The sequence below is a fragment of the Brienomyrus brachyistius genome, chromosome 23 (genome assembly GCF_023856365.1).
Source record: "Brienomyrus brachyistius isolate T26 chromosome 23, BBRACH_0.4, whole genome shotgun sequence".
NCBI lineage: Eukaryota > Metazoa > Chordata > Actinopteri > Osteoglossiformes > Mormyridae > Brienomyrus > Brienomyrus brachyistius.
Window position 1 is genome coordinate 20,738,187 of NC_064555.1, and position 27,989 is coordinate 20,766,175.

At 42.3% G+C, this 27,989-nt stretch overlaps 1 protein-coding gene and 1 long non-coding RNA gene across 2 annotated transcripts in view; one reads left to right on the forward strand and one right to left on the reverse strand.

The window, feature by feature from the left end:
* Positions 1–641: 641 nt before the first annotated feature.
* Positions 642–27,926, forward strand: LOC125719621 (uncharacterized). Its single transcript, XR_007385120.1, has 3 exons — positions 642–803; positions 19,619–19,773; positions 20,593–27,926. It is a non-coding gene; the product is annotated as an uncharacterized LOC125719621 (long non-coding RNA).
* The window catches only part of cdk6 (cyclin-dependent kinase 6), a 34,505-nt gene continuing 10,564 nt past the window's right edge, over positions 4,049–27,989 (reverse strand). The window contains exons 5-8 of the mRNA XM_048994579.1: positions 12,179–12,288; positions 5,938–5,988; positions 4,780–4,915; positions 4,049–4,652 (exon numbers count right to left, since the gene is read on the reverse strand). Of these exons, the coding sequence (XP_048850536.1) occupies positions 4,509–4,652; positions 4,780–4,915; positions 5,938–5,988; positions 12,179–12,288 (441 nt within the window). The 3' untranslated portion in view covers positions 4,049–4,508. The remainder of the gene's footprint in view (positions 4,653–4,779; positions 4,916–5,937; positions 5,989–12,178; positions 12,289–27,989) is intronic.

The following is a 27,989-nucleotide window of genomic DNA, read 5'->3' on the forward strand; positions in this document are numbered from 1 at the left end:
GAGAGTACAGTACATTGTTACTCTAAGTAATGCAATATATCCGAAGCATTTTTCTGTCCTGAATGGTTTCCGACTTGGCACAAACCGCTATATTGTCCGTCACGTATAAGCCCATTGCAAACGTAGCATTTTAACTAAATACAGTAAAAATTTCTCAAGTTCATTAAATACCCTACACCAACATTTCTATTGTAATGGTATTTTACTAGCAAAAAAAAAATGAAAAAAAAGATCAAAAACAATAGCCCCAAATTTCCGAAACACCTTTTCTGAATTGTTCAGCTGTTCGTCTTTTACAGTCCTTATTCCATAGAAATGTATTCAATACAATGTCAACCAATATAAAGATTAATATTTTTCTTACATTTTTAAATAACAGTAATAACAATATTTGTATTCTCCAGCACTGCCGACGGAACTTGAAGCGCAGAAAATGAGCAGGATCGCTATACTTAATATATAATGAAAATGTTTGCTCATAGCACCGATTTCACCACCAGGCACGCTTTATTCATCATGAGCATGCACATATTTCGCAAAAAATGTCACTCTAACAAAATGAATATTTCATGCACAACAGCATAATAGTTTATGCATTTTTTATACTTCTGGTAATAGTCTCCTTTTTTTTTTTGTCCGTATCCACGCTTAATGCAGAGAAAGGCACCTGAAATATTGAAGGTGGGCTTGATGATTGTAGGAACAACATCACGGAGAATAACAAGGAGAAGAGGAGCCAAGCATGGGCCTCGACGGCCACACGCAAATGCTCATACGGAGCGTCGTAATGACCCATTTCTCAGGTAGGCCTGTTATTCAGGAATGTAAGTTGGAACAGGTGAGCGTACCAAACCACAAAACAAAAATGTTAAAGCCACATTTGAGCGCCACCTTGTGGGCATGTTCAAGTTAAAATGGAAACTGTCCAGCGAGGCTTACAATACCGCTAAACATTCGCTATCTAGTCCCCCTTACAAAAGACTCCTCGACAGTTTCATTACAGTCTCATTAAGAACCATCAGAAGAGAGGAGCAGTGTGACCCTCCAGAGGTATCAGAGCTCTTTAGCTTGTTAAGGACATTTTAACAAATATATATTAAAATAAATAAAACAGGAATATTTCTTATTTTGTAGGGCAACAGAGTGCTAAAGGTGTATTTTAGCTCAAAAAGCATTGCTTTTTGAAATCAAGCAAAATACACCATGCAACAATTTCCATGGCAACCTCTGACATGCTGGTGCTTCAGGTTCGAAGGAGGTGAAATCGCTCATCGTCATTTGCACATGATGCCAGACTCCTTTCGCTCTCGAGCAAGACAATGAATGTAAGCAAAACTTAAATACTAAAATCGATAGGGTCAATAAATAACTAATACAACGACAACGCAAAATCAAAATTTTCACTGAGGTTGGCATGACACGGTAGGAGATACTGTCTTGGGGGAGCATGCCACCCACAATGCACTGCAGCAACACCCAGCAACATGGAAACCATCCAGCTTAATTTAACCTAGACTACCCCTGTAAAGGTAGGCCTGTATAGAATGGGTTGATCTAATTCTCAAAAACAAGAATGCACTCGTTTTCCCTGGGAGGCACTGAGATGTTACGAGTGGAAGGTGCTGAAGTGTGCAGGGCGAATTAGCCTGTATTAAGGCACAGGATCCTGGATGGGAGCATCTGCACATCCCAAAATCTGGTGCAACTTACATCAACATGCAACCAATGACAATAAGCCAGCAGCACTGGAAATGCACTCGACAGGCTGTTATCATTGCTGAAAATAATTATTTACATCTGTGTTCTGTAACCGATATGGAGAACCCTATTTACCATAAGAAGTCATTCTGCTCAATAATTTCTTTTACAAAAATAGATACAAGTGGTAGCAAACAGTTAACAGGGGCATACTCAGCGCAATACTGAATTTTCCACAGCATATTCACATTTTCTGAAGGCATTTAACTAATGATTTTTTTACAGTTGTATTTACACATAACAAGCAACAGGCTGAATCATAGTCATTCAGATACGTTCCCTGAATTTCCCACTATGGGGGCAGAGATTTGAGTGAGTTGCAGTAAAAAAACAAAAAAACAAAACAAAAAAAAAAACGATGAAAATTGGCCCAAGTTTTTAAGATAGAGGGTTTACTTGTCCTCAACTCATAATTCAAAAATAACTTGCACATTTATGCTGAGATTTTCCATCTATAATGACAAATCCAAGATTCATTATCCAAGACAGAAGGACTGTGTAGTGGGTAGTTACTACATGTCTAAGTAGATAGAATACTGTTGGAAAAAAATCACTTGTAGCTTATATATAAATTACACACGTTGGAAATTATATCTGTCCCAGTTAATAAAAAAAAAAAATAAAGGTATTAACTGATATATGTGTGTACTGTACCTTTAAATTACCTGCAAATTGTTGGTAAGCATTCATGTGACATTAGAGTGAATGGTAAGAGGACGCATGCCTGTGTTATTTTACTTACATGAATCCTGAGTATAAACACAAAGAATTAAGTTTAAGGACATGAACATGTCATCAGGTCAGGCTCCCCAGGCAACTAAACCCTGTTGTCTGAATCCTAACTGCTGAGCTGAAGACCAGCAAACTCACTCTCAGGAGTTAAACGTTCAATCACATTTAACATGTACAGATAGCTTCAAAGTCTTTGGATTTTGTTCACTGTAGTTTTTCAGTAACAAAGTTGTAACTTACTCTGAAAGGTCTAATTTATCCCCCCACCTCATTTCGGACTTATTTTTACTGGCCAACGATGAAATAATGCAGCAAATGAGACATTAGTGTCACAATGACATAAACATGCATATAATGTGACGAAATTAGTAAGAGACCTGTTCTCAAAATAGATGTGTAAGTATACATATGATGTGTAATCATGTATCACATTTACTGTCCGTCCTGCATATATTTTTAATTGTGGCGTTTAAACCAATAAGGTCTAGTATACAAAATTATGTCTGATATGTAATGACCTGTTCCACCCTATAATCTGTCTTTCATTTTTCTATTGTGATACACAGCGTACCAGCGCATGCTTACAATCCAAAAAAAATGTTCATGATAAACCGGGCTTTCTAGTGCAGTCCTGGGTCTAAAAATTCAGGATATGGACAAAAGGCCAGTTATAAGAAAAAAAATGACTGCTTCATCCATGCAAACACTTTCTGTGACATGACATAACCTCCAACAATGAACTCTTACTTGCTCTAACACTACAGCTACCGCACTACGTCCTCCGAACTCCGAAAAATTCATGGGTCACGTCATCTACGCAGTGTCTGCAGCCACCTCATCCACACCGACCCTTTCGTCACCACGAAAGGCCCACCCCAATTAGCTTTTTTTCACAAACCACACACCATACTTACTGGTCTTCTGCAATGACCTGCTGCCATTATGTACAAAGTTAACAGTTTTCACAGAACACATATACGTGGCAGCACACGCATTGGCCTTGGAACAACTCCAGGATTTTTACATCAACTCCATTATCCTTTATCAAAGACCTACAAAAATATTTTACAGCAACATATTAGGATTTTTCACAACTCAGCAGACACATCTTCCTCTTTTTGCACGCATCAGGTAATGTACCGCAATTATTTAATCCTGCTTTGTATCTGTTTGCCTCCAGCAGCCTTGCGGCAGTATATCAAAATAACCGCAACGCTGGTTAACACTTGTAAAAATGGGAGAACATTTAACTTAAAAAAACACACACACACACACACAAACTAGAAAAAATTAAACAGAAATATATATATATATATATATATATATATATATATATATATATATATATATATATAACTGTACACACAGTCATCTCCATCAGCTTCAATAGCTGAGGCTGCTTTAGGAACTGAGAGTATATAAAACTTGAATTCACAAATGAGAAAACATAACCCAAGGCACTAAGCAGTATCGCCACCACTAGGGGGCAGAGATGACACAGTCACTTAACACATTCCATGATGTGATATGCAGAACGTCAATGTTCCGGGAAGTTGGGCGGGGGGGGGGGGGGGGGGGAGCACAAGCCAGATGGGGATGGGGGGAACTGGCGGGGGTGCTGATGATCAGCTAAGTAGATGAGCAAAGATAAGTATGGCCATGAACTGGAGAGAACAGCTGGAGTGGTGAGACCCAGGACCCCCTGTCTGGGTGGGGAGGGGGTCTTCGAGGGGGTGTCCTCTGGAAGACAGCATGTGAGGAAGCAGCTTCTGGAAGTCCAGATTTTTCCCAGGTGGTTCGATTCTGAACGGGATGTCTTTGCATTGTAGTAAAAAGAAAAAAAACTATTCCATATCGTGGGCAAACTATTTTTGATTCCATTATCAAGAAATCAAAAGAGCAGCATATGTTGTTGTGGAAGACTTTCCCCCCCCTCTCTTTTTCAGCAAAAAATATTTCAAACCACCCAAATAAAAGCTAATCTCCTTGAGTCAAGTCCGTGGTGGCAGACATGTCCGCTAGGCCGCCGCCTTCTCCAGCGTTGACTTGTTGCTAGGGATTTGTTGGGAACTTTTGTTGCTAGTCTCCATATTCTGGAAGTACGGATGGGAGAGAGCGGCGAATGCCGAGATCCTCTTGGCGGGATTAAATGTGAGAAATTGCTGGAGAGAAATCGTTTGCAAATAGTTAGCGACAATGTAGAACTGCACTTTCTAGGCAAAGCCTTGATGGTTAACACACCCTAGAAGGTGCGAGTCCAAGGTTAGTGAAGCGAGGCAGGGGGATTACCAGCAGCAGGGCCTGTGCCTGCTCATCCATCTCCGGGACGAGCTCAGCGATGGGCCTGGGGGGCCGAGGGGAGAAGGCGCTCTGAGGGAGGGCCACGTCCAAGGGCCAGTCCTCCACGCTGGGCACTCCTACGACACTGCGAATAGGTGCAGCATGTCAGCCAGGGTGCCAGACACACACACACACACACACCAGCTCTGGGACCAAACGCACACACACACATACATGTGAGGTCTGATACTGACCCTACATGCACAGGGAAACACATACACACCACAGATATCTTTGTGGGGACTTTCCACTCTCTCTATGGCAAAAACCCTGACCAATCCTAAGCTAGCTTAACCATAAATAACCAAACAAAATACAAGTCTTTTGATTTTAATTTCAGTGACAGATTTTTATCAAATTGAATTTCCCCGAAAAAACGTCTTCACAAGGTCAAAATAATATTTTTAATCATATCGCGGGGGACAATAACCTAATCCTCTCTCACACACACACACACACACACACACACACACACACACACACACACACACACAGATTAGGGGACTGAAAAAATTGCCCATAGGATAACAGGTTTTTATCACATTCTGGGGACATTTGGTCCCCACAATGTAATGTGTACCTGGACCACACAGACACACACACACACACACAAACTCACTACAGGCACAGTCATACATTCTGGATTGGGTTAATTGAAATCTCTAGTCAGCACTGATGTTAATCCAACCCCCCACCCCCGGTTTATTAGGCATCAGAAAATGAGGGGGGCGTTCTACCCGGATGGATGGCTGCTACCTTCTGACTGCATCTGTTGTGAAGCCATGTGCTCAGGACCGCCATGGTAACTGGAGCCGTCACCATGGCCTGCTGGGGTGTTAAATTTCCGCTGGGACTCCCTTGCCAGCCGCGTCTTGTTCACTAGGTCTTACAGGAGTCTTACAGTGTCTTACGGGGGGGTCACGCGAGTCTCACTTCGTCTGGTGACGGTGTCAAGCGAGCCCATACCACAGTACAGTGATACATCTGACTGCGCTGCCCCGCCCTGCATTATTAGCCTAGCAGATGTGCCCATCAGATGACTGCACTATAAAAACTGTTTACGTTGTTTGTGTATGGTGTCTGAATTATAGGGAACCCAGTACTTACTCAAAAATCTTGCCCAGCTGGTCAACATCAGAGTTTCCCTGAAAAAGCGGTCTAGAAAGGAAGAAGAAAAACATGAGTTACTGGCAACATTCATTTTTCAGGAATGTTCTGTCTGTGACCACGCAAAATTACTTAAACTGTAAATACATTAATCTGAATAACAACCGAACAGTCACAGCTTAACTGTGGACCTTTACGGACAACCTTATGAAAGTTCAAGAAATCATTTTTTGAATGTGATATAGAACTGAAATATTAGGTGAAGTAGTAAGTAAAATATATATTTATAAGGGAATTATAGGGACTGAAGTTTGTGGCAATTGCTGCAGTGGATTTGAACCATTAATATGTCTGAAAAGACCCTACATTTTCTCCAGGCTATGATTAGGTTCGAGGGTGATTAAGAGGGGTACCAAGGGGTAGAGTGTCAGCCTAGGCCGATGGGGTGGTCCTCACAGAAAGAGGCCCTTCGAAAGGGTGTCCCTCTACAGGCCCAGAGCAGCTGCTGGAACTGATGTCATGGTTCCCTCCCTCTAAATTTATAAGTGTCGGTTTAGAGTTCCCACCAGCCCACGCACGTAGGCTTATGAGGAAATCTGCATGTGTGTTCTCAAGCATATTAACTACGGCTGATTGGGGACATCGCGTCAAGCAATCTCCAAGCCTCAGGCACAAATCACAAGACAGGCACCTTCCAACACACACTCGGCACCTCTGACCCACATTATCTGGCGTCTCTCCTCCAGTACTGGAACCCCTTACACGAGACTGACGCTTTTAAAACCTCAGTGCTGATGACCGGGAGCTGGACCACTGGCAGCTCCTGTTATGTGTGAGACTGAACTCCAGAGCCCACACAATACAGTTAAGCCCCAAAACATGTCCCTCTATGATTCTTCCAGTGACCCCTGCTGGGGTGATTGAGGATCGTGGCTGATGAGCAGAGCCTCAAATGCTCATCGTAGACGAGTGTGAGAGGAAGAATAAACCAAAGCCCACATCTGCACCTTGCTGCACACGGGTCCCAGCGCTGCTTGGTAACACCCACTAACTCTCTCGCAAAACTGCTTCCCGCCACCAGAGGTCGACCTGCCACAAGGCAGCTGAAGCAGAGCAGCTCTCTTACCCCTTAGCCAGCTGCAGGGCTGTTCATCCTGGGAACATGCTGAATAGCAGCTGCGTTTCACCCTGACCCTTTAAAGAGATGCACATCTGGACTGGTTCCCTCATACTGACCCCAATGCTATCAATAGCTTGTGGGCTATACTGTTATCCCCTTTGGCATTTTTACAGATACTCCTCAAGCATTTTCTATGACAATAGACAGCCATGTTATAAACAGGAAGTGCTAAATGTAGATCTGTAAGTCACTTAATGCGAGTTGGACAAAAGTAATTTTCATAAATAACAGTCATAGTCATTTAAAAAAGTAACTGTCAGTGATATATTGTTTCTTGTTGTTTGGAATAGGACAATCAAATAAAGCACACAGTCCGGATTAGCACAAAACACCTCATAATTCCGCTTAATAGCCATACGCATCATCCTTTCATGGTTTCATGTGTATGGCGCACCTCAGAAAGCGCTGTGTTCTTTGCAGTCTCGCAGGTGCATAATAAATGACTTAGAGAGATTTACAATCTAACAATATTGCAATTTTAAGAATTTGCCAAACCAGTTCTTTTTAAAAATAACCTTAAGCGATGTCGTGCCAAAACAAGTACATTTGAAATTCTTCCCAAGGTATTTTCCCAGAACTACTCCCTTGATATTAATCAACAGCTTCTAACAGGATCTGCATTCAGGTCGGAGTGTGAATCTGCAGCATTGTGTGATGTGCCAGGCTGCTGCAGCTCCAGGCAGGACAGTGAGAATCTGGCAGGTTAACAGAGCCTGAGCTTTGACATGCAGGTAGTCATGCTTGGTTAGAGACAGTGCTTCTGTCCTGCATTCCTGGACTGTGTGTGTCTCTGTGTGTGTGTATGCAATTGAGGATGTGAGGGGTGCAGAGTTATCAGTGGAATGTGTGCTTTACAGTTCATGTGGGGGTAGGGAGGGGTGGCAATAACTGACTTATCAAGGGAATTTTTCTGCAAATATGTGCGTATCAAGACAGTCAGAAGTGAAACGTTGGGTTTCTTTTTCTGCTGATTGCTGGAATGGCAGCTGGACCTTAGCTTGCAGAAGGTATCGTCGTAATGCATTACATCTTTTGCATTTCTAATCGAACAGAGAGCCCATGGGTGTGACAGACTCTTTGAAAAGGTCGCCTCTTGTGGTCTGTGGGGGACTGACCCTGTTCTGGGTGCAGAGGAGGTCCGGGATGTTCCAGCACAGCTTGACGAAAGCGGGACATGCAGAGGAGTGTGTAGAGGGTGTTTTGGTGGTGCGCTGAGGAATAAGGCTGTCAGGCTGAGGTGTCTAGCATGTCATGTCTAACCAGCTACTGTGCCCTCACACCTCCTGGGTTGTGGATTCGAGTCCTGCTCAGAGTCTGCATCTAACAAGCAGACCAGCTTTGACCCACAATGCAGAGTTTAGCTGGACCAGTAGCTGTGAACTGTGCTTTGTGTGTGTGTGACCTGTAAGGGCTGAGCAGGCACTCTGTGTCCGGTTGTCTTATACCCTGTACTTCCTGAGATACAGGCAGACAGACACCCTGCACTGGATAGACAGCTATGAAAAACAAACAGATGGTATTGGCAATAGTCTGTGAGTGTAATACATTTACTAGGAAATGCTTATGATAACTTTACTCATATGAAATTTTTCCTTTTAGGTGAGCATATGGTGTCATTTTTATATTTAAAAGATCAAAATGCAAATAAAGACCTTGTTAAAGAAGTTCATGAACATATAAAACATGTGAGGGGTGGCACAGTGGTTAGCACTGTTGCCTCACCCTTCTTGGAGTGAGGTTCGAGACTCTACATGGGGTGGGGGAGAGTTTGCTTGATCTCACTGTCATTGTGAGGTGTTCTCCAGTTTACCCCCCACAGTGAATTGGAGTTGCCAAACTGGCCATCGGTTGGCCCCCAATCCTGGGCTATTCTCTGCCTTGTGCCTATAACTTTTGGGATAGGCTCTAGACCCCCTCTACCCTGCATAGGATGGATAGAATGGATTTAACAAGTGTTTTAATTATGAATGACGGCTTATAGGATACGTTTTTATGCACATACCATAAATTCAGATCTGAATGCAGTCATTTACTATTGTTCTCAGAGGGTGATCAGAAATGATAGAAGTACTTCCAATACACTCCCAGTTCCTTTGAAATAGAAGGATTGCATCTGGTCATCTGAATTTCATTCATGTACCTGTACCGTCAAAGCAAAATGTGAGAAGTGTGATCTGCGATGTTTTGTTGAAACAAAGGATTAGGTCCTACTGGGTGGAGTACCGTAACCTAGAGATGATTTTAAACAGGAATCTTAATAACAATTTCTGGCGGAATAACCCTTTATGGTATTATGATACTTCAGCGGTAACTCAATAAGAGATACTTTCAGAAGCTCATATTAACTAAGCATTAAAATGTATCAGCAGATATTAATAGCAAGACTCTTCTTACATATTTTCATCATTTACATGCAATTATTCTGTGGATTAACAAATTAAGTCTGGTTGTCAATCAATTATTTTTATTAATGTCTTACTTCAGTGGGAAGTTTCATATATACTGTAACTTGATAATAAACCACTATTGCTGCAAATGGCATGTGGGTGCAGGTTAAGGGTGGTCCGATTTATCCAATATGAAGGCCAGCGAGCCGTTTCCATAGAAACAGGAACTAACTGACAGCGGCGACCCTGTGGTTACGAGTTGCCAGATGATGACACACTCCACTGCACAACCCAAACTTACACTGCACACTTTCCTCCTTTTTGGGATTCCCCCTGGGCTTCGTAGGTCTGCCGGGTTTGAAATCGACACCGACATGGTCAGGGCTTTCAGTTCTCAGGGCATAGTGTGAGTGTGAAATGAGTAAGTCAACACTAGGGGAAGAGGAGCCAATGCACTGCGTTTCGCCACTGCTAAGACAGGCTTGGGGGAAACCACGACGACAGTGAATTCTCAAATCATTTACTAACACAGCTGATGGCTCTTCGGTAAATGATGAAAAAGGGCCTCCTGGAATCTGAAAATGTTTAGAGACAAGTACGGGTAGGTTGGAAAAATGCAAAAACACTACAGATCTTTGAGTTTCCCGACCTGATCCCTTCATCGTCCATGCAAGAAAGGAAGCTCCCAGTTCCACTAGGAAACCAAATAAGACTGACAAACGTTCTCCATGCGTGGGAATTTGAGGGAATTTGAAGGTTTAGAGCACGGAGTTTGGGTCATGGAGTGCCCTTTTAGCCTTGAGCGAAGTACCTGGCCTGAAGTGGAAGTTATCCAACTGTGTCAATGCACGCAACCCATGGCCGCCGTCACGGGAGTGACTCAGGCTCTGCTCCGAAACATTCCTCGAGGATTTGTGAGACTTGGCACGTGGTTTGAAACAATCTTTAAGGCTGGAATTTCACCTTCAGATGCGCTCTATCTGTCCCACGCTACTTAAGGTCATTTTGGCAACACGTGTCTGAAGTGTCTCACGGCCAGCTGGGTGTTGAATGTGCCTGTCCCGTTACCGCTCAAGTCAAAGCTGCGGAGCACTAAGTCACAGCACCCTGTGTGTTATGTGAAAGACTGGCACCCAGAAACCGATTCTGTTCTGCAGCAGCTCCTCAAAAGGTTCTGCACCCAGGCACTTGATGCCCAAAGAGAGCTATCTTTCGGACATACAGATCCACAGGAATATTTCATTGCATCCAAAGTGAGAAATTCTACATTGCTCTATTGCTTTTATCTAAAGAGACCAGCTGGAGAGACAGAGCCTTTTATGTTTATGGACCAAACATACAGAACCTGTGTAGTGTCTGGGGATTTCTTTAGAACGTGAGAAGCTGGCCACAGCACAGCTGAAGGTCTCGCTCCCAAAATCGTGGCATACGGATAAAGAGAGTGTTTTCCTGGGAATGGAAAATCAGGAAGGACATACTCATGGCAGAAATAATACAGGAAACCAGGAGATGGATTATGGTGTGAACAGAAGGACAATGAATCATGGGAACCAATAAGTTTCACATTATTCTGCTATAAAACGTCGTATACATATTAAAAAGAAAACATATTTAAAATTATTAAATAAAAGCTGAAACTGTTGCTCTTCTGAAGATACGGGGCCAAAGAGTACAATTAGCTCAACTACGTATGACTGAGTATTTTGCATCGATGGTCTAACTAAGTTAGGTTAGTGTAGCATCTGGTTAAACATACAGTCACAGTTAGCAACTGAGTATGACCAAAAAATGTGTAGTAATGGTGGCAGGTCAGATGGGGTAACGGTCTACTGTCTCCTTGAGCCCAGTGAGCTGAAAAGGGGATGTTACTTATCAGAGGAACGACACAGAAATGACCAGGGCCTCACTCTCCTGGCAGCAGTCCACCGCTATGAATGACTAGCCGAGCACCAAATGCTGTTCCGTCGGGCTTCGTTTTCATGTCAGTTCCCAAACGTTAAAAAAAAAAATGCATCTAAGCGGAGCTTGTAAACACAGCGGAAGACATGCCACATGGGGAAGCGGGTCCAGCCCACCCCACCCCATCTACACCAAATTTCAATGTGGGCTTGCTGTGCGACTGGTGATTCTCTCTCGCTGTGAAAATTAACGGTAAACCACAAACAGTGAAAAAAAATATATATCTGAAGCTGAATTCTCAGAAGTCTGAAACCGCGGAAAGGCTCCAACTGAATTTCATTAACGTTTAACAGCCCAACCGTCAAAAAAGCAGGAAGTTATGCTCTGCTTCCCAGGTGCCAGTGAAAGGAGGTTACCTCTAGGGAAAGGTAATGTTAAATCTAATGTGAAAAAACAATCAATCAAACATTCATCCAAACTACTTCTAACTGCTTAAGCTTCTTATAACCTGCTTGTCTTTATATATTTTAATCAGTTGTCCTCTTCAGGGTCTGGGGGCACTATCAAACGGTATATATTCATCCATACTTCTTCTAACTAGCAATCCGAGTCAGGAATATGGCAGACATTCAAACAGTATAATCAAAGGAGAACTTTAAATAAGAAGTAAACATATAGTATGTTGTGTAGTAGCGAAACGACGATCTACGATGCAATACAATGTGATTTAATATGTGACTGTAGATTATAGTATTTACGAAGAAAGTACACTTACCTCCTGCTGAACATCTCGGCGAATATGCAGCCCACGCTCCACAGGTCTACTGGTGTGGCATAGCTGGACTGCAGTAAGACCTCTGGGGCCCGATACCACAACGTGACAACCTGCAGCGGAATAGATACACACACAAAGGGTGAGCACAGTATTGAAAACCCATATGGACTAACGGGGGTCACTCTTACTGCACACAAGGGGCACACCATGATTCTGGGTTAGGCCAGGAGGCAGACTGACTCTGACTCAAAGCTTCTTAAAATTCAAATGTCTCCTTCATATTGAGCCTTTTTTGAGTCCCTCGGTGATTAAATGCTGTGCTGAAATGTTGGCATGTGGCATGAAATGCCAGCAAGAAAGCAGAAAGGTATAGAAGCCCCTGAGTGGATCATAGCCTGCAGCAAATCATCAGAGGTGTTCCCCTTGGCCCTGTTCCGATCCTGTTAGCTATTTCACTGGGCTTCTTTATGGGTATAAAATTATTAGGGATAGGAGTGCAATGATTTTACACTTTAAATAAACTCATAAGAATTTGGTCTATTTTAAAACATCATGTATTGACTTAATATCAATTTTGATTAACGCTGTATTCTGTATTCTATATTATATTTAGGATTTCGACCATTGATGTACAGTCTCCCTTCCAGATTTGCGAATTTGGCATTAGTGATTTCGCGAGCTGGCCTTAGGCAATAAAATTATGGAGAACGCATAAAATGATATAATTAGTGTTATTTAATATTTGTTAGTGTTAGTGCACACTATATCTTTAATATTAAAAGTCTTGGCTTGGACATGCTATGCATTTTTTTGTCTCAACAACCAGCTTCACACACATGTTAGCTGTCGCTCTAACTGTGAAACTTACATTCCTTGCATAACTTTTAAACTTCTCAGTGCTGTTAATTTTGCATTTTTAATAATGGAACCAAATACTATTCACAAATTGCTGCCCCTAAGCCTCGCGAAAGTGAAGGGGTGACTGTAATTATGTTTAAATTCCACCTATTTAAAGTAATTCTTTTCCTAACATATCTAAATCATTGCAGGGGGGCAGGAATTCCTTCCAGTTGTGTTTTTTGCTACCGTGCTACACTACCAGTCAAAAGTGATTGCACATACTGAGATTTTCTACATTTGCATGCAACTCACTTACCATTTACTACAAATACACTCAGTATTCTTTGCTAAGAAATAAATTTACAGTATATTCACCATTTGAGTACATTTTTAGCAAGAAAATGTCAAATCTTAGATTAATCAAATCAACCTCCTCTAGCAATTATAGCAGCAGAGAAAATTCAAGGCATTATTTCTACAAGGAACATTAAATACTGCTGTTTGTTTGAGATGAGACACTTAATTAATGCATTTAAAGTTAAATGACAGCCTAGAATGTGACTATGCCATCACCATACAACCAGTTCATAGGATGTCAGACATGCCCTGCTCCTTCTGTGTTATAAAGGTAACTTGTTTTCACTTATATTTTCATTTATAGGTGTTCAACTTTCCAATGCTCAACAAGAATAAAAAATGCATGCAGTTTATAAAATAAATGGAAAAGTAACAAAAATTTGTGATGTGCAAAAGCTTTTGACTGGTAATGTATGTCTATTACATTAAATAGGATGCTATTGGACAGTATTGCTCCATAAAAATGGCTCTTTTCCTTTATCTGCCCGCAATCCTATTTGCATCAGATGATCTCTCATAGGGATCCATGATGGGCTAACGGCCATGTATGAGGGGACCGCATCCTTGCTGTCATTTACCTCCCAAGGAGCTCCAAGTAGGTCCCACGAGACGACACGCCATTGGGTGTTTTTGAGCTTCGACTTACGGCAAACGTCAACTCATACTGTAACTAACAACCGAGGACCCTGCTTTTCTGCCTCAGATGACAACCCACATATAAGCTAAACTGGCAATATCGTCTGTGTTCTGCAGAGTTACTTACATCAGCTACCAAATATGTCACAATGGTCTTTCATAGAGACTCTGCTAATCTGACTCAAGTAAATGTTCCAGTTGACCCCCGCGGCACCAACATGCCACGTACGCAGACATAATAGACTATTCTGCATAATAAAATGAGCAGAATAAGCGGAATAATAATGAATACACATACCAACTTGCAAAAATAGCTGACCACAACAACATCAACAAGCCGAAAACATACAAATATACTGTCAAATTCACTTCTACTATTGGAATTACTTTCATAAAGCATATTGAAACTTTTAAAAAGCTATATTGTTTCAAAAAAGTTCAGGTTATTCAAATCGCACAATGAGAGTATAAAGCATTTAGGGTGAAAATAATGATGTTTTTATCCACCGCTTGTATTCCAAATTGCCGAGTTACACAAAAAGAACGCTGTCCGCAATCTTCTCCTCCAGCTGCAGCCTCAAAGGCAGGAGGATTAACTTGAGACACGCTAGTGTCTGTGGTACCTTCAGTGGAGAGGCTGACACAAGGCTGATATTTAAGGCAAGTTTGTACAGCTCTGGGTCTGTGAAAGGCTGGCCGGCCTGCGGCCTGGGTATGCCTGGAGACTCAGAGCGAGCACGTGGGGAAGACAGAGTCGGCATTTCACGCTGCAACTCCGTCAGACGGCTTTTGGGCTTGGCCTTTCATACACTGCGCTGGCTGTGCAGCTCATCTGTATGCAGGACTCGTTTCCAGAGAGCTCCACAGAAATGTTCAGTAGTCAGCCAACCGTACTGGAAAGGACCGGCTGTTTACATCAGGTAAGGCTCCTCTCCTCTTTTAGAACCACTTAAAGACAAATCTGGGAAGACTGTAGACATTTCCAGTCCATGTGTAGGCTGAGACCAAGCCGTGCCATCAGACGCACCTCCGTAGTCTTCAGAAGCCCAAATGCCATCTGTATATTTAGACCTTCAGATACCTTGTCAGGTATTATAATTCACTTGGGTGACTTTTCAGCCATTTAGGACATCGGTGGGTGAATGTGAGGTTTAGGCTGAACACCCTTTATCCCAGATGAGGTTTCATCATGCAGTGAGGAGAGGCTGGTTATATCGCTATATAGGTATCACTGCAAATTTCCACTGTAGTTGTCAATAATTCTATTTTACATAAAGTTTGCACAAGTGAGTTCAATGACTCATCCAAACAGGGATTTTTCTGATTCTTGATATAACTTTCCAGACAGTTGAGTGTCTGATTATCAGTGGATATGTAAATAATTTGCATATATAATACAGCAATTGTAAGACAATAATAATTCAAATAATAACTTCTAATGGGTTAATCAATTATCTATCAAATGCATTTCCTCACCAAAATATTGTATAAATAAGGTTGTTAACACCAGTGAGTTAACACTCAGTTTTGGTGGACCGTGAGTTACTGAAGCTACACTGAGGCTTACTCAAACATGGGCTACAAAATACGTGTTGCTGAATAAAATATTCGTATACAAATCAAAGTATTATGGGTTATACATTTCATGAACTGCACCATTATAATGCCATTATAATGCATTCGTAGAACATTCAGTGATGCTTTATAATGCATTCATAATGCTTTCATAGAACATTCATAAGCAGCATAAGAAGTATACCTTAACATCCTAGCATAACTTAGCAGCTTAATAATAACAAGCATTATAATTGTATGATGTTTATTGATGTATATTAAAACTGTTAAGGTATGTTAGCATGTTAAGATATCCTTGCATGTTGCTTATGAATGTTTTACGAATGCACCATGAAAATACACTGAATGTTCTACGAATGCATTATAAAGGCATTTATGAGGGTGCAGTTAATGTAAAGCGTTACCGTTTATGTAATCTTCTTTTTGAACCACTAAAATGCTTCCCTTAGCAGGATGTTATGTTAGCAAGGTGTTGTAACCAGATGAGCTACCATTTCTTAGAAATGTCCCATAAATCATCGCACGCTCGTCTTCATGAAACAATAAGGCATATGTCCAACAGACAATAAACCTGCATCATTGTCCACAGTGCCAGTTCCTTCCTCAAGAGAACCAAAGCTGGTTTTATCTGGACACTACCAACCCCCATTGTCTTAATCACTTTTTTGCAGATCTGCAAAGATGACTAATGGGACAAGACAACTCATATAAGTCTGCAAAATAAGAGAAAGGCATCGACTGGAGGCTTACTGATATTAGTGCTTTATTGCTGCATGATTGATAGGAACAGAAACCCCAAGTATGTCATCTACAAAGATGACTAATGGGGCAGCCCTGAAAGCAAAGTATTGATGGCAAGGTACAAGGACATAAGGAGTGAGAGAACGCACCTTTGAAACTATGGGAAACATACCGAATCGGTATATAATGACAGTGTTATGACATTTAATGCTTTATTTGGCCATCTGTTTTCATTTGATATCAGTGGAGATGACATCTGTGTTTGAGTTAACGCTTGATTCAAAAGTTTCATTCGGCCCTCTGTCTTTTATCTTGCTTAAAGAATCGTTTTAACATGGGGCTGACACCACACACTAAATATGTTAAATGCATATCTGCCAAGATGAAAATGTTATGATGACACAAACTAAAACTGAAAAAAGTCATCGATCCCGCAGATTAGCTCCCAAATAAGGGCGTCTGATATTTGCATTGATTCTGACTCTCAAAATAGCAATTTTAAAAATGGGATTTACAAAGAAGTTGCAGGACTTAAATAAGCTACTGTCTCTTATTTTAGCCTTCCTGATTAAGTGGAAATGCACAGGAAGTCATGTAAATATTGCCCTTAGTTTGTGATGATGTGATCAAAGGGGCCATGTGTGGTTACTGCGTGATGGTTCCTCTTCAATCTCACACCATTCATTGAAAACTTGAAACACCAGACACCCGCAGGCCAACAGTTGATGCAAAAGTGAGCATCTTCCGCTGCCATTTTCTAGCTCTGCCTTCCGGGGGAAAAAAAAGGATTTATATCTTGTAGGCACTTTGTGGAGAATAAACTAGGTAAACGACATAGCGGTTAACATTATAGACAAGTGTCTTTGATCGTCTCAGCTGTAAATACTGGCACATTGTTTCAGCCCAGGCTATGAAGTTTTAATAAAATAGCATTCGGAACGTTCTTTTTTTCTTTTGTTTTTTTTTTTACAATTTACAAGTACAGGGTGAACAAGGAGACCTTTTGAAAAGATGGCTAATCACTTGTTTCATAGACGTGCATCTTAGCCCCTAATTAAGATAAGATAAGATAAGAAAAAACTTTATTTATCCCGAGGGAAATTCTTTTGTCCTTTACATGCTCAGTGCAACAACAGGAATAAAGGTAAGGTAAAGAATTCAACACATAATCAAACTTCACCTGTTTTCACAATTTATACAAACGCTGACCTCAAGCCCCGTAAATCCACTTTGCTTCGAATGCTTTGTTTTTACACAGCATTTACCTTAATATTTACCGTACCATTTACCTTAACAAAGCACCCTTAGGTGACAACTCAAGAGAGCTCTTCCCACCCTCACAGAGTTTACCTTCCCCTTCAATTAAATGTCCAGAAAACAAATTCTTGATCTGAATATTCAGGTGGTCCTTAAAAAACAAATATGCCTGCTCTGAATCTGAAATAAACTTTTGCAGTTGTCTCTCTACTGTCCCATGGTAAGCAGCTGGTTCCTGCTGTTGTCTTCTGGGGTAAGGCCTCGTGGTGGAGCCTAATGTTAGTCCTGAGCGATTAAGCCACAGTTCCTTCCTGATAGGCTATTCATTACATCATTCTGTTATCACATGGCTTCCTAAATCTGGTTCCCAAAAAAATCTGATTGTCAAAATTCAGCTTCCCTTCACAATTAAAACTTTTATCATTATACAAACCATGTCAAAATAGGAAAATTACTCAACTGTCAATGTCTACCAAGCTTGAGAAACCGACCTAAATCAGATATTAGATTCCCCTTTCAAGAAAGGTAGACTTATTTTCAGTTATGCAACAAAAAAACCTCGGCCTTTTTTCCTCTTAACTGCTTTTCAGAAAAAACTATAAATGTATAGGATTTTGACTTCTAAGAAGAACCGCATGCTGCAGTGAAGCGACGTTACCATCTGAGCATATCCGCCCCACACAGCCACTGTTAATAGAAGGCTACACCAGAGGTCTGTCCCACCAGCAGGAAGCAGGACTGCGAGAGGTGCCGCTGTCAAGTGGAAAGTCTTTGAAGCGCAGCATAGCACGGTTTTGATATATTCTGTCAACGAGCATTTGCCTTTCGCAATTATTTATATATGGTAAACATTACACTGTAGCGACAGCGTATTGGGCAGCTTGCAGAGATACACGTCATGGGAACCACTTAAAAGGAGAGCAGAGTGGTTGCATGATGGAAACTACTGTATACTGAAGGGTTTACACCTTGAACTATGGCACCGTTATACCTCCTAAAGACAAATTTTAAGCTTGCAAATGTTTTACCGAATCTCTGGGTTAATCTCAATATCGAACCACATGAATCAAGCCAGCTACACATTTAGCAAATTTGCTCTGCAGATTGCAGCCCAGTGTATCATCTTTTAGTAGCTTTATATGTATTTAAAGTGTACTCCAATGAGCCAAAACATTAAGCATAAAAAAAAAACAAGTAATTAATCGTCCAGTAAAATACAATTTATTGTCGGCCTGCACATTTGAAGTGCAGTCAGCCTGGCAGAAGCAGGCTGGCTATCACTGCAGATGAAATGGCCACGTTCTACACATTCCTTTCTGAGGAACCACTTAGCCTTTCCCTTTAAGCTCCGCCCATGAAGCCCACACCCAAATCCATAGAATTAATACTCCTCAGGAGGGAAGATTTTGTTTTTATTCTTTCAGAATTGGTGTACGGTCCCCCTCTCTCTCGTCCAATTTTCTGCTTGCAGCTGAAACAATGGCACACAATGCAACTTAGCAGAAGGCAGGCTGACAGTGTTGGACGGAGCCCTGTGTTTACATTCTCGCTCAAGGAGGAAGTGAGGGATGAAGGAGCCTTTAATATGGACCTTCACATCCTCCTGGGCAGGCCGGGGTGGTTTTAAAGGGATATCCGCACATCCACAAGCCAGGATCTTAGGCTGGTGCTGCAGCCCTTTGCACAGTGCGTGTACGACACCACAGACACAGAGGATCTGCGTCTTATGGGAATTTGCCTCCCGATTGTGGTGGATCCTTGCGTTACCATTGGATTGTAATATGCAGCTAATTTCAGGACTGTGCCAACTACACACATCAAGCTTGCACGAGGGGTGATGTTCCAGCTCTAACTCAGTTATCATTGTCCGTCGCGTCCGTGGGAGTAAATGTGTCCCTCGTAATCAGGACAGTAAAGCTCGGAAGCGAGGTGCTCCTCACTGTCCCTTTAAATTCTGAGGGTTCGTCTTGGCAAACTGTTGGTTTTTTGGATATTTGGATAGCTTCTGATGGCAGATACTGTTTTATTCCTTAGGAGAGGTCCAAGACCCCTCGGTACATCCTGGCACACGTCCTGACACCCGCCGATCGTGGGCCAGCCACACAGCCATTCCATCCGGTCTGACTCGACGGCACGTGGTCAAACACGGAAGAAGCAGCAGGACTGAGAGGCTTTGCACAAGATAAGAGGTTTGGCAGCTTGTAATAGCATCTATTTATACAACTGAACATTTCAACTGCTCCTTGCAAGGTCTCCAGTGGGTAAATCAGCACCCTTAACCAGCACACCACCTGGTGCTTGAAAAAATGCTTCTCCGAACTCCTGAGTTTTCTGTACCTGTCTTACTCATATTTCTTTTGTTAGTTGCTTCAAAATGCAAATAGTGCATGTTGTCACAGAAGGATATCTTGTATCATTGAAAGCAGGAAGCCAGGCTTGAATATCATGTGTCTAGTTTTTGCCTCAGCAAGTCTTGGGAGTGACACTTGGTATTGTCCAGCGCACCCCTCTACATTATCCTACACATGGTACAGGCTGTCAGCAGCTAGTCAAACTTTGCTGTTACCCACACTGGCCTGTGTAGACTGGGACCTGAAATGAGTCCCCCCTACTGGTCAATCTGTCCCTTACCATGTCTGAAGTCGGCATCAGCTCTCCCGAAAAAGACTGTTTACAGGGCGAAATAAAAGGCACGCATATTTAAGGAGGCAGCTTGTAGGAGAGTGATACGCTCAGTGCAAATCGCAGCGCAATGGTGCACAGCATACAGTTAAAAAGTGCACAACGGCTGCCAAAGTATGCAGCGCTTAAAGGAATTCAGTGTGGGGCCCTGTGTTCGCGAACAAAGGCGGCTCAGTAAGGCCCCGTTTCCCCAACGCTTCCACATCCGCGAATCATTACTTGGAAAATTCCTGATATATGCTGTAATTTTTTTCCCTGGTACAGGGAAAGCTTTAATACGCAGAATCCTTTTTTTTTCTCCTTCCCCCCTTCGACAATGAACCCAGGAGGAACACAAATGATTGGCAGAGCCCGGAGCAGAAATGCTGGGTCAGAATTGCAAAGTGCATCTATTGCACGATATCCATGCGAACAGCTTCACCTCTTCACACAGTGTGCTGAAATCCAGCCTGACCTGTCAACCTGCTGGCCGTTCATTCTCTCCAAGTGCTACATGCGGCTTTTCAAGTGTGTGGTGCGTCTGTCCCGGATTATTTGCCGGAACCCCTACTGCATGCAGACAGAAACACAGGTGGAAAATCACTCGGCTTGTTCTCTGGTAAAATCCTGGCAGGCAGGTATTAGTCATACCGGGATTTTCAGCCATTCCTTTCACCAGGTCTTTCAAGGCAACATTGAAAGTAAAGGACATGGTTTAAAAATAACGTACAGAACTGAGGGTAGGATGTGAACAGAGGTGATTATTACTAATGAAATGGTTAATGGAAAGACAGATTGGTAATGGCTGGTCGTTCTGTGGTTGGTAGCTCATCTATTTCTTTGATTAACACCTGTGAACGGTACCATGTGTTCTGTGTTCATTAATACCAGAATCCTGGGCTGTCTATCCTCTGTTCAATGAACTGTGTGATCTGATTAATAACACATGTAATGTGTTCACTAACACCCCTATCTTGTGTCACCTGACCTCCATTCAGTAACGCGTGTCCTGTATTTGTTACCTTTGCTACCTTGCAGCTGTTTTGCACAGATGTCTCGTTAAGTGATGGAACGGGCATGGAGATCATACACGTTCATCTCAAAAGGACAGTTTCCATGTTAGGCGGACATATGTTGGACTTTTCCAGAAGAAAATGGAAGGAACCCCTGTTCTTAAGAAGGCTAAATACAGAGAGCAACTTAATTACAGAGAGAAAATGCCTCTGTGTTCCAGCTGCACAGGAAACACCAATAATTCATACATGACCCGATTAGCTAGCTAGCTGGTTAGCCGCTGAGAGGAGGCCTCTGTCTCGTGCGTGGAACAGAGAAACCAACTTTTAATTTTCCCACTTTTAATTTTCAGTTTCACAATGCATGATGCTATGATCTCTACAACTGCAGTATTTTCATAATTACGTCTGCTTCTCTTAAGGTATTTGCACGTGAAAACCTTGCAATGCTGAAATCAAATAAGTATCTTAAATAAGTGTCTTATATAAGTATGTTATAAGTATGTTAGCTGCAAAGGTCAATGAAAAGTTAAAATATAGATTTACATAATAATACAGTATGGAAACTCTACTCAGCAGGCCTGCCTTTCAATCTGTTTACATCCTTTTATTCCAGCTGCTAATGATCCCAAATTAGCTCATATTTTGTAATATATTTAATATATATTATTCATCTAGCCATATATTTATATTTAACGAATGGAAGAGAGAAATACAAATGTATCTCTTTTCTCTAAAAGCAGATTATACAAAGTGAGACACTGCCCCAAAGGTCCTGCCATGCGACTGGGGTCTGAGCGAACCTTGATCATTGGAGGTGGGCTTTATGAACGCATTCCCCTCTGCCTTGTTCTACACTCTCCCTCTTGTCTGCCGTCGATTCGACGGTTGGGCACGATTTGCTTCCACACGAGACCTTAAGTGAACGGGGGGCGGGGACCGCCTGAACCAGCGGTGAGCTTCGCTAACATGAGGAATTCATTCCTCCAGTTGTGGGCAGGAAGTGACGGGACCCAAAGGAGTCCTGCTGCCGCGGTTATTTTGGGTCTGGTATGCAGTGGCTGCCTGTGGAAGGCCCTTTTTTTCACGACACAATGCGCGTGCATAGGCGTAAACAGGGCACAAGCACAATGTCGTGCCAGTTTCATGCGTCACCGGACCATCCACTCCCCCATTCACTTTTTATTTTAACCACAACAATAAATGTAATTGCTACATTAAACCCCTAAAGTTAAACCCTTAAAGTGTACGATTTTGTTTTCTGTAAAGACGAGATCATTTTCCTGATGGATATAGGAAGGTTTCTGACACAATTACGCGACGCTGAAGCTAACTATACGGGCGTATTATTTAAGGGTGAGGTTATATGAAAAACCTCAGCTGTTGCATAAAGGGTTGAACTCAGGGAAAGGATCTTCACTGAGATGAATTTTGATGGATAAACAATGCTGGACATTCGTTTTGCTTCAGTCACGCTTTAGGTCCGTTGCATTGCAACCATTGCCCACAGCACTGCAAATGGGCTTTTGGCACCACCTGTTAAGGCTTCCCCACTGTAAAAACTGGATTTCAAATGCCACATTCCTCTCCCCTTTGCCAATCAGCCCGTGGAGCATATTTACTCTGATTCAAATAGGCCGTGCTTCTGAGCTTTCTGTAGTCTACGAGACTAAAGACCCTGAGTGTGTATTCAATTGGGGAGCCATTTTGAGGGCAGGCAGATGGTTCCAACATCCATCCATCCATCATTCATCCATTTTCTAAATTTGTCCAATGCAGGGTCGTGGTGGTCCAGAGCCTACATCTCTATTTTATTCATTTAAGAAACACTTTTGTACAAAATCAATTACAAGTGAGGATTAGGCAGTGTTCCAGAAGCAATTGGGATTAAGGACTTTGCTCAAGGGCCCACCAGTGATGTCACTCTACAGACTACGGGATCTGAACTAACAACCTTGGTTGTTGCCGGATCTCGGGCACAGAATCTAAACTCACAGAGCTGCACACCACCCCAGAACCATAAAGATGGCTGTACGGTGACACATCATCAGCATGTAACCATCACCTGAGATAGTGGAGTTCTTTGAAAATGATCCTGTGGTAGGTTATTTTCTACCACCGCTGGCATTCGGACATTTATATGGCTGTACTGAGATATTCTATAACCCTATATATACATTCTATCCTCTTGTACAGACTCTGCTCCTAGGATGATGACAGTAACATCATTGTATGTTTTAAAAACCATCAGTCCTTTCGTGATTATAAACCGTTACACTGCGGTCATGAGGTCTTGTTTAAAAACACTCGTGCCATAATAAGAGTAAATGTCTGGCCATTTCCATCTGGGTGTTTGTGTTTATGACACTGCCATAGTAACGCAGTGCAAACTACGATAAACGACTTGTGACTGTTGCTTGCGGATCCTGAATCGAGTTACTTGTGCAATTCTGTGCGCGATATCTTCAGAATAGACTCCTGAACATTTTGGCGGCCTCAAGGCCTCCTGTAGTAACTCACATGAAAAGTTCTCCAATTAACCTCAAATGTGAGAAAACTATGCAGTGTTCACCCCGGCAAGCACCTGAGTGGGATACCGGTCAGCTTAACCCGGATTCTGAAATAAGGGAAGGCAGCATCAGTGTTTTCTGGATGAAAAATCTTCTTTTTAATCGAGCAGTATAGAAATTACGGCAGAATATCATCTTTATACGGGTAATAAGTGGCCTCCTGTCATTAAAGTATGTGACTGAAAAAGGCTGTCATTGTAAATGACCTGAAATGTGGTATATAGCAGGACAATGGCTATCAATGGGGACAGGGAAAAAATAAAATGTGTTCCTTTGTGGCACAAGCTCCTCCCCACCCCATGGTCTAAAGCTGTGAAGCTGTCAGTCAGATGCAAGGATAATGCAGGGACGCTGGACTCATAATAAAACTATCCGATGGTGGAAGGACAATACATGAATTGCCTATCCATGCTAATCCCCCCCGGCCCCCCCTCCACGGTAGTGCCCAGTGGGTGGTCCCATTTGTTTTGAGGGACCCTTTTTCCATGTAACTAGGTCCTCTGAAGGCAACTGGGGGGGGGGTGGTGGTGCTAAAAGAATACGCTACACTGCAAGGCCGCTTAAAAGCCAATGCCAGTCTCCCATTCTGAGGTGGTACCCGGGCTGCTTGGTTACATCGGGCAGCAATTCAATTAAATGACATACTTCAGTTTGGTCTCGTTCTCGGGTTTATAGCATGAAGATAATTCCCAATGCATCAAAAAATGCTTCCATCAAAGCTTAGACAATCAACTGATACAAGCATTAACCTCTGAGCTAACCGTATACAGCGCACCTTCAAAATGACATTCATAATGCATTCGTAGAACATTCATAAGCAGCGTGTTAATATACCATAACATTCTAACATATCTTAAGAGTATTAATATACAGACACTCCTCTACTTACGAATGAGATACGTTCCGAACGGCCGTTCATAACTTGAAATGTTCGTAAGTTGTTATCCAGTATCATTTTACGGGTATATGCAAGTACGCTACACGCTACGCTGCTGCGCGGCGGGAGTAGCGGCCAGAAGTCGTACTAAGCAGAATTGGTGCGCAAAAAAAAAAAAATTGATGTTGCGGACAGGAAACAGGAGCCCAATGAACACAATTTGGACTTACAGTCCTCTTTGTTTGTATATCTGAAAGTTCGTAAGTTGAAAGTTCGTAAGTAGAGAAGCATCTGGATATTAATTACAAACATTATATGATTATAATGTTTGTTAATATCATATAACATTTGTTGTTAATGTATATTAAAGCTGTTACGGGATGTTAGGATGTTACAGTATACATACATGCTGCTTTTGAATGTTCTATGAATGCATTATGAAGGTGCACTGAATGTTCCATTAATGTATAATGAATGCATTATGAAGTGGTAGGTAATACAAAGCGTTACCCGATCTAACTGCTTTTCTTGGTCAGGGTAGCAGGGGGTACTGGAGACCATGTCAGGCAGCACAGGGCACAGGGCTGGGGCACACTCTGCATGGCATACGAGTTTATTGCAGGGTAAATATACACAATTGTACTCTAAAAGGAATTAAGAGACGCCAATTAGCCTAACTGCAGGAGGAAACCCGAGCACCCAGCGGAAACCCATGAAATACGGCGAAGCATGCAAACTCCACATAGCACAGAGTATGAGATTTAAAGCTCCAAACCTGGAGGTGTGAGGCAGCAGTGCTACCCACTGAGTCCCTGTGTTGCTAAAAGCATCCATGCTGTATCTAAATACAGCCAGCATGGGAGGGCCAGTCAGGTGACCAGAACTTTGTGTGTTGATTGGTTGATGGGTTAGCATTTGTTCCGCTTAATATGTATGAACTGCTTTTGTTTTATTTTGCTCCTGTGAATCAGGCTGAACTTTAATATAAAACCCCAAGTCAGTCCTGCCTGCCTCGGTTCCACACATTTGGCTTTTTTCTGTCCACATTGTGTCACCAGTCTCGCCCCAGTGCCCCTGAACAGCACCCTGATGTCTCCAACGAACATCCAACTCCCTGCCCAGCCAGTCCTGGGTCATGCGGGTCTGTATGCCAGCTTAACCAGAGACAGTTCTACGGTGGCAGTTTATGGGGGTGGATGTCGCTGACGGTTTCCTCGTCGTGCGCGTTTGTGCAGGTTACCAATTAACACCCACAGCAGAGATCTTAATCGATCAGAAGTCTGCGGGTGGCTGATGCCTTTGCTGAAGCCCGAAGTGGTACTGAGGTACCAAGTTGATGGGCAGCCATTTTCAATAATGCCAGATGGTCATTCACATACGAGTGATGCGCCAAAATAAAAAGAAAAAAATTCTTGAAAACACCATAAATAAACCTTCATCTCTTTAATCTTGAAACGAAACCTATTACTCAAAATAACCACTGCTTGTTACACCTCATACGACATACTGTTTCACATTTTGGGAGTGAGTCACTGGGTTTCTTTTACGTGTCACTGTTACAAGACGGTTTTTTCCCCTCACTTAGTCTGGTATTCGCCGTGGCCAGGATCTCGCCCAAGCGGAAAAAGAAAAACTATCAACTGCTTTTGCATACAAAAATAACGATATTCCTTCATCTGCCAAGACTGAGAGGAAGCGTTTGTTTTCCCTCTGCGCTCCCCCCGCTGGAGGAAGGTGATAAGGGGAATTCAGGGGCCAACGACGCGTCTGTCTCTTCCCTTTTTTGAAAAGTCGCCCCTGCGCTATTTCCAAAGTTATTTTGTCCAGCGCCTGGTGATTCCTCATAAACACAAAGGCCTAAAGAGACTGGAGAGACCTCCAGTGAGGTCCAACACAAGGAATCCCGAAGAAAAGATCTCCTAAACAGGTTGGCCTGTGTACCCAGGAGGAGGCACCTGTAATTGACCGTTTCAGTGTAGATAAACACAGAAATGCCTGCAAATTCCCAACCCTACATCGAACAAATCCCGCATATTATATCCAAAAATCTTGAAAATCTACAAAAAGATGACAGGGGCCGATGATGAAAACCAGCCGGAGACCCCCCCCCCTAGCCTCGTCTGCATGGCGTGTTCTGGGACAGGAGCGGCCAGCTTTCCCCCTGCGCCCGCGGTGTCATTTACAAGCAGCTCAGTCGCATTCCAGTCTCTGTTTCGGCAACGTGCAACCCTCCTTCATCGGCGTCGAGCCTACCTCTGTGGACACGCCCAGATGGAGCTGACAGCTACTCACAAAAGCCTTAAGAAAATGTTTTCGGTCGTCACTTTGATATGGTGGGATTGCCTCAACCAAGAGCGCATGGGAAACAAGAGAGGTAGATAAGAAGAAAAGAATGACGAACACAGAAAAGAAGGAGAGGGAGACAGGAGTAAAGAGACAGGGATCAGGTTTAGGCCCTCAAGTAAACCTTTTCTGCCCACATGTACTCCTCTTTGTCTCAGGAAAAGAGTATTGAGGAATACGCTTAAAATCCCAAGAAAGCTGTAAAATGCCATAGCATCAATCGAAGTGAGCGGCCTGATGTTTCCTCTCCGCGCACAAACAATAACAGCAGGGAATGGAGAACTTTCTCTCTTCTGAGTACCTGTTGCTGGCTACTAATGACTGCAGTAGGGACGTCGTTGCTGATATAATTATGTGCGGTGTGTACACCATTAAAGCGAAAGAAAAAGACATGGGTGTGGCGAGTTAAATAATTTATGTTACGTAAACATACTCACCGCATTATTTGGCTGAGCTCAAATCTACACAAGCTTAAGTTGTGGCTGTTATTTATATGCCAAACTGGAATTGCAGTATGATTTTCAGTATGATTTTATATACCAAACTGGAATCTGAGTATGATTTTCAGAATGATTTTAAATACTAAACTTGAATCTGAGTATGATTTTCAGAATGATTTTATATACCAAACTGGAATCTGAATATGGATTTTCAGAATGATTTTAAATACCAAAATGGAATCCGAGTATGATTTTCAGAATGATTTTATATACCAAACTGGAATCTGAGTATGGATTTTCAGAATGATTTTATATACTAAACTGGAATTTCAGTATGATTTTCAGTATGATTTTATATGCCAGACTGGAATCTGAGTATGATTTTCAGAATGATTTTATATACCAAACTTGAATCTGAGTATGATTTTCAGAATGATTTTATATACCAAACTTGAATCTGAGTATGATTTTCAGTATGATTTTATATACCAAACTTGAATC